General features: G+C 40.7%; 1 protein-coding gene across 1 annotated transcript in view; it reads left to right on the top strand.

Annotated features, from left to right (window-relative positions):
* The first annotated feature begins 863 nt into the window (after positions 1–863).
* The window catches only part of SUCLA2 (succinate-CoA ligase ADP-forming beta subunit), a 49233-nt gene continuing 42080 nt past the window's right edge, over positions 864–8016 (top strand). Inside the window, exons 1-2 of the mRNA XM_003796677.3 lie at positions 864–1031; positions 6280–6460. Coding sequence (XP_003796725.1) covers positions 942–1031; positions 6280–6460 — 271 coding nt within the window. The 5' untranslated portion in view covers positions 864–941. The remainder of the gene's footprint in view (positions 1032–6279; positions 6461–8016) is intronic.

Genomic DNA, 8016 nt, shown 5'->3' with positions numbered 1-8016 from the left:
CCTTGAGGTCAGTCCTCCGCTAGTGCCAAGGGAACTAAGAAGTCCACAAGAAGGTCCTGCCTTTGAGAACTCAAGAGATTTTAGGAGCTGCAAAAAGCCCCTTCCTATTCCCTAAGTCGATAGGCTGTTTGTTTTACGTTCATCCTTTTTTGCTAAAGTTTACACAGTGCTGTTACTGATCAGGCCACTGTGCCTCAAAAGTAGGTGCCAGAGTTTGGCTAATGCCAAGGCCATTGATACCTAGGTTTAAAATACTGCCCGCTGAGATCGCTTCCACACATATTAAAGCTTGGTGCGCAGAACAGAGTGGAATTGACCCAGTCATTTGTCCAGTGGTCAGTTCTACGTTGGGGCACTTGTCATTTCAGAGCTGTCAATGCTCATTGTATGCGAATCCTGACTTCACCCCTCAGAGGGAGCCTGGGGTTAGTATTTTTAAAAAGCGTTTCTGAAGATTCCAGCAACATGCCGTCAGCTTTGGGAACTAGTGGCAGGCAGTCTTCTCTTTGGACGTCGTCCTGAGTGCTGTTTTATTTGCTATGGTATCCTAAAGGCTCAATGCAGTGTTTGGCACAAACCCAATTTTCGGGCAATTTCGGCACGGAGAATTTAAGAACACATAAATGGCAGCGTTGCTTGTCTTTCCATTGCAATTCGTTAGGAAGCGTTCAGATTGCTTTCTGGACGCAGGTCAGATATTGAGGCTGCGATGCCAGTTCCACGGTATGGGTTCTGCACGCGCCAAGCCCAGCTTTGAGTCAGCCGGGTAGTTCTTGCCTTTGCGACCAGGGAATCAGTGCGGCAACTGCAGTGTTAACTCGCGGCTCCGTCCCTTAAGGGTGGGGCGGAAGGCGGGCAGCGTTCCAGAGAGGCTGGGCCTTGGGCCGCCTTTCGCCTCTGCGCCTGCGTCCGGCGCGGAGGGGACGGGGTCGCTCTCAGATATGGCGGCCTCCATGATCTACGGTCGTCTGTTGGTAGCTGCTGCTTTTCGGAGCAACAGACCCCGGACGGCCCTTCAGGCCGCTGCCCAGGTATTGCTTTACATCTCATCCTCGTCTCGAGGGTCATTAGGAGAGAGGGCTAGATGGGACATCTGGCTCTTGTGGGCAAAATGTGACGGAACCTTAGGCCTGGTTCGGAGTCACTTCTCTGGCAGTAATATTTTCTAGGTGCTTTGCTGGGCCCGCGGGCGGCTTGCCCGGGAGTGCTCTCCGCCAGGACTGCAAGCAGGCCGGTGTTCTTGCGGCTGTTCTCCAGCCCCTCAGTCTGCGAGGAGGCCGGCGGCTTAGCTGCACCTGCTGCCCGAGTTTTTGAGGGGGCAGCTGGAGCAGGTGGGCTCTGTCTGAGTGGAGGTGAGGAGATCAGGACAGTTTCTCCTCTCAGTCCAGCGTCGAACACTGTGGGCTGAGGCTTCCGCACCTCCTCTTTGGGCAGGGGGAAATGCCCTTCAAATGTACTTTTGTGTTTCAGAGGAGCTGTCATAGCTGGGAATGATTTCAGAGGACCGGCAGTGTCTGCTGGCTTGGCTTTTCTGGGGCGAGGCAGGGAAGTTTTCTCCCTCCCCCGAGTAATTATGTACTGTTGAGCTTGTTAATAGCCGTGATAAGATTATGTTCTTCGGCTAACCAGTTGGAGAAGAAAAATGATCTTTTGGATCGCTTCATTTCTGGATAGACTATAGCATAGTAGCGAGTATTTACTAGGTGCCAGGTACCCTCCTTAAAAGCTTTACTTGTAAGCTTTTCAGCAGCAATGTGAGGGAGTCATTAATACCTGCATCACTAATGAAGATACTGTGGCAAAGAGAACAACTTATTCAAACAACTAGGTCAAATAGCAAGTAAGAACAAAGCTGAGGTTAAATCCCAGAGCTGTCTGGTTCCAAGCCAGTGTGCTTGCGTCTGGTCTACTACTTCATAAACGGATTTTTTCAACGTTGACACCAGAAACTGTGAAAGGGCGTGATGGGCTTCTTAAGTCAATTCCAGAGTTTAGGTTATATTCTGAAGTACCTCCTCAAACATGTCATATATGTATTGATTTAAAGCCCCCTCCCTTTTTTAAAGGTATTCATACTTTTAGCCTAGGAGTATTAAGTTCCATGAATTTGCTTTCTTTTTTTTTTTGTTGTTGTTGCGGATCATTGAGGGTACAAGAAACCAGGTTACACTGATTGCATTTGTTAGGTAAAGTCCCTCTTACAATCATGTCTTGTCCCCAGAAGGTTTGTCACACACCAAGACCCCACCCCCACCCGTCCTTCCCTCTCTGCCCCCTTCTTTCTCTCTCTGCTCTCCTCTCCCCCCACCCCACCTCCACCGTGTCATTGTTATTAATTGTTGTCATATCAAAATTGAGTACATAGGATTCATGCTTCTCCATTCTTGTGATGAGAATTTGCTTTCTAATGGAAGTGACTTTTTTGGCTTAGAACTTCCTTCTTATGAGTCCTAAAAGATGCTGTCTATTTTTAGAAAATGAGGATTTGGTGAACAAATGTATTTTCATTCTAACCAAAAATCTTTATCCTTTTGGAAATTCCCTTAAAAACCTTTGTTTCTCCATATGGAAATGCTTAATGCATTGTCTTTATAATTGCTTCTGTTCTTTTTCACTCCAGCAGTATTCTATTGTATGAATATCTCACAATTTATCCATTCTCCTGTTGATGGCAATCAGGCCATTTCCATTTTTTTTTTTAAATAAATGAGCCTGCTAGAGACATTCTTATATATGCTTTTTGTTAGACGTAGGAGCTCATTTTTGTTGACATATCCCTAGGAGTGAGATTTCTGGGTCAGAGGTGGATGTATACAGTTGGGAGGTTGCTGGCTTTTAATACTGAAGTCACACTAAATCAGGATATTGAGCCATCTAGGTGAAATGTTATTCATGATTTTAGCTTATGAAATGAATCAGAAATAAGTTGCTATTATATGTAATTGACTTATTAGACTAGTGGTTTTTAACTGTAAAAATCTTAAGAATCAACTGAGTGACTTGTTACAAATACAGATTTTTGGAGAATCTGATTTTTAGCTGAGAATGGGGCCCAAGAATTGCATTTTTATAAGCAACCCAGGTAATTTTGATGCACAAGCTCATGAACTTACTTGAAGAAACAGACTTTTAAAATAAGACTCCTGGTTTGGCGCCTGTAGCTCAGTGGTTAGGGCACTGGCCACAAACACCAGAGCTTGGTGGATTCAAACCTGGCCCAGGCCTGCCCAACAATGACAACTACAACAACAACAACAAAATAGCTGGGCGGGGCCTGCCAAACAACAATTGACAACAACAACAAACAACAAAATAGCTAGGAGTTGTAGTGGGTGCCTGTAGCCCCAGCTGCTTGGGAGCCTGAGGCAGGAGAATTGCTTAAGCCCAAGAGCTTGAGGTTGCTGTGAGCTGAGACGCCATGGCACTCTACCAAGGGTGACATAGTGGGACTCTGTCTCAAAATTTAAAAAAAGTAAAAAAAATAAAATAAGACTCCTTTAAATTCACTTGTTATGATGCTCTATCCATCATATATAAACCACGTTTCAGTCTACTGCATTCTGTGTGGAGATTATGGAAATGTGTGGCTAACACTTAAATTGTGATTCCAGTGCAATCTTCTAAGGCTTTCCTAGCACTTGATTTGTTCTATGTATTTCCTTATAAACTTAATAGGATTGAGGACTTTGAAAAAGGGAGGCAGACATTTCTGAGTTGTTTTGATGGGGTAAGACTATGCTCTGACTTAGTGGAGGCTCTGGGACCAGTAGATGCTAGAGAATTTACTGATGTGCACTCCTTTTCAATTCTCATTGTTGTACCCCCGGCACAGGAGATGGAAATACTAGCTCTCTTACTCCTTTCTCTTTCAGCCTCCTTTCCCTCAACATTATGTTTGTGAGTTATGAATGGCAGAGGGACATCGTACTTCTGTTTCCTCCTGCTTTTTTTTTTTTTTTTTGGAGACAGAGCCTCAAGCTGTCCCCCTGGGTAGAGTGCCGTGGCATTACAGCTCACAGCAACCTCCAACTCCTGGGCTCAAGCAAATCTCCTGCCTCCACCTCCCAAGTAGCTGGGACCACAGGCACCCACCACAACGCCCGGCTATTTTTTGGTTGGAGCCGTCATTGTTGTTTTGGTGGGTCCGGGCTGGGGATTCGAACCCGGCACCTTAGGTGTACGTGGCTGGCGCCTTAGCCGGTTGAGCTATAGGCGCCGAGCCTGTTTCCTCCTGTTAGAGTGGTGCGGTGATGGCTCAAGGTAGTTGCTAAAATAATTAAAGAGAACGAGAATAAGTAAAGTTGTAGCAAGAAAGGAAAAGTATATTTTAATAGTTTGGACAGCAAACCAGGCCCCATCCTAGCAACCATAGGCATTATAGAGAATGTAGTGCTGGATTTTATACACAACTTTCGAGGGATGTCAGCTGGAACATCAGTCAGTTCCCCAAAACAACCCACCTGTAAAGTCTTGCACCCTACAAGGCTTTGATTAGCAATTAGGCCCATTCCTACAATAGCCCAGTCAGCCTGACCCAAGTCAGTCCCAAAATAGCCTTACTGTATCCACCATCTGTCCTGCTCGTGTTTAATAACTGCCTAACTTACCACTACTTCTTTTTGAAAGTTCCTCAGCCTTACTTCTAATCTGGGATGTTCAGTTCTATTAAAATTGTAACACTCAACTATTATGGACTATTAAAATTGTAATACTCAACTTACTGTTCCACTGTGTAAAATAGCACTCTTTCTCATCCTTTATTTTCTGCCTTTTTACTTTTTCTTAACCACTGTCTGTCATATTATGTTTATTTATTGTCAGTTTCTCCTTCTCCTCTCATGCAAATACTAATACTCATGTTTATTGTTTGTCAGCCACTCTCAACACAAACACACACTAGAATATAAGCTTTAGGTGATAGGGTTATTTTGTTGGGTTCACTATTCTATTTATATGCCTAGGTACTCAATAACTATTTGATCATAGTTGGCAGTGTTTTCTTGGAAGCTTTTGCAGTCCACTTGTGAAGGATGGTTGAAACCTGAACTGGTTTGTAAAGATGTACCAGTTCAGGGAACTGTTTAGAAGGAATGCATTAAATATGATGTTATGGGTCTGTTCTCTGAGATGAGTTTTGCAGACTCAGATGAAGCCAAAAAAGTGTACACACAATTTAAGAAAGGAAATGGATAGAGTGTTGTATGGAAGATGTTTACTGGAATGTGATCTGTGGATTGACCGCTGTAGGAAAAGGAAGGCAAGAGAATTGAGTATAGGGAGAAGTAGAATTGTGGTGTGTTTGCATCAGAGACCTGAATTCCTGTAGGAGACCTGAGAATTCCTATAGAATGTCTCTTCTGAATTGTCCCAATTTAGAGTTAGGTGACAGGTCTCAGATCTTGATACAGAGGGTTCCAAAAAAATGTCTATATAGTTTAAGAAAGAAAAAAACTATTGAAATTGTAATACTCAACTCAACATTTGGCTTCTGCAATTACAAGAGGTACTTCAGCATGACTTGGATTCATCTTTTGTTATCGGTACATATTGAATACTACAATTTTAATACAGTTTTTTCCTTTCTTAAATTGTGTATACACTTTTTTGGCGCCATCTGTATTTCTTCTCTGGCTTCATTGACTGTCCAGTCATTGATAACAGGTTGCCAACATGAAGGAGGTATAACTTTGGGCTAGGAAGCTCCAGTGGGAGAACTCACCTGAGAACCAGCCGCTAGCACTCCCAGCAATGGGGGCTAGGAATGCCTTTGGTCCTGCAGGGGATCTGGGCGCCTCATTGCAATATTCCCCTCCAGGTAAAGCCATGGTTTTTGAGTCTTGAGCCTTTGAAAGACTAATGATACCAAATAATTCCATTACCTGTTTTCTATTTTCTGTCTAGTGCCAGATGACTTGTGAGGTGCTGGAGAAACAGTAGAGGGAAGAGAGTTGAGAAGGGTTTTTGGTTTGATGGAAAAGATGAGATTGGTTTTAGGTCTGCTAAATTCGGTAATGAAGTAGAAATGCCCTGTAGATCATTGGATGTCTGGTAGCCAGCTCTAATCTAAGAGCTAAAGATGACGAGGAAATAGGTAAAACTATAATGGCAACATTTGATATTTAGCTGGTAGGTTAGGTTTCGGTTTTAGCTGTAATTCAGGTACTGTGAATAGTGTATTTTGATGATCTAATGTAATGGTTTTATTCTAGTTATGAAGAACCAAGAACTTAATAACTGTAAAGTCATTGTCATTTATAAACATGTTCCCAATTTCTCCAGGTTCTGGGAAGTTCAGGATTGTTTAATAATCATGGACTTCAAGTACAGCAACAACAGCAAAGGAATCTCTCACTACATGAGTACATGAGTATGGAATTGTTGCAAGAAGCTGGCGTCTCCATTCCCAAAGGATTTGTGGCAAAGTCACCAGACGAAGCTTATGCAATTGCCAAAAAATTAGGTACTAAATTAAGAAAAACTTATACCACCTTGACATGGAAACTCTGATAAGATGTGAACTTTGTTTTTAGGTTAATGACAACTTTTAGGTTTTCTAATTTAAAGAATACATTTTATTCACTTAAAAGAGAAGGTGGAACTTTATGATTGTTGCAGTTCTAAAAGTATTACACGGTAATTATGAGCTCTCATAGTGCCTCTCACTTAGTAGTCACTGGCATTAGGAAGCTGAAATTTTGTTTTGGTTGGAGTATAATTATGAGGAAGAAAATTCTATTTGCTACTCTAAAGGAATGGTGGCTATCACCGATCTTCAGGGAAGTGCTGAAGGAAAATTTTAGCAATTTATGTCATTAGAAAGAGAGGTCCAATACTTCTCTCCTTTTTTGATATAAAAATGGACCCAAAGAGGGGTAAAGTTGGGTATTAGACTGTAAGCTCCATGAGAGCAGGATTTCTTTGTCTTTTATGTTCATTGATAAATTTCAAAACCTTAGAAGAGTGCCTGACACTTGTTAGATAATAAATACAATAAGACCTCCATAGTTGGTCACCTCTTGACCCTGACCACCTCCTTAAGTTGACCGAATTTTATAGACTGGACATGAACCATGTGTACTCAATGGAAATTCTTTATGTTGACCAGTTTGTTACAGTCCCTTTGGTGGTCAGCTTATAGACGTTCCACTGTATTAATATTTGTTAAATGAATTAAGTAGTTGCCCATGTTTATTAGCAGATATTTTTTGTTGCTAACAAACCTTAATAACTTTTGTTTATCTGAATTTGGATCTGCCAAATTAGGTAATGAGGTAGAATAAAAAACCAATTATTGACTGTAGACTTATCATAAAAACCAATTATTGACTTTAGAAAATATGCTTAAATTTTCATTTTTAAAGATTTAACATGAGAATATAATAAGATAATGTATTGTCTATATGCTATGTTATCTCTTTTAGCAGTATTTTAAATCTGGCCAATCTCTTTATGGAGATTAGTATAATTACTCTATCTTGAATGTATATTTGATTAGTATAGGTTTAAATGTGCTTTGGTGAATACTTTGCTTTTACTAGTTTTTCAAGGAAAATATGAAAAAATTTAAAAGTTTTTAACCTTGGTTTGTACTTATTTATTTCTAGAATAAGTTTTTCTTTCAAAATTGAGGATATATATGAATTCAGAAAATTGTCATACTGAATGTTTTTGAATGAGATGGCCACGGTTTCCCTGACTTAGAAGCATAATTTTTTATTTTACAGTTTTTTCTGTTGTTAATTTGAAAAAATTCTTTTTAATCAGGTTACAAGCTAACTTCTTAATTAGCAGAAGCTTTGTGTAAGTTTATACTAATTTTGGTAAAAGTTTTATTATTGGTAACCTATAATTTGAACTTGGCTCATGGTTACTGATAATCAAGCCTAGTTTATATGTAACAAAGCAGTAAAAACCTTTCCCCCCACTTACAGATTATTATAATTGATTAACTGCTTTTCCATATATTTTCTCCTTTAGTCAAATTCAATTGTTTTGTAAAAAAATAATTTGTACTCT

Source organism: Otolemur garnettii, unplaced genomic scaffold (genome assembly GCF_000181295.1).
Source record: "Otolemur garnettii isolate 467f Iridium unplaced genomic scaffold, OtoGar3 scaffold00106, whole genome shotgun sequence".
In the NCBI taxonomy this organism is placed as follows: domain Eukaryota; kingdom Metazoa; phylum Chordata; class Mammalia; order Primates; family Galagidae; genus Otolemur; species Otolemur garnettii.
Note: the sequence above shows the minus strand (reverse complement) of the source record. Positions and strands in the feature narration are given on the sequence as shown.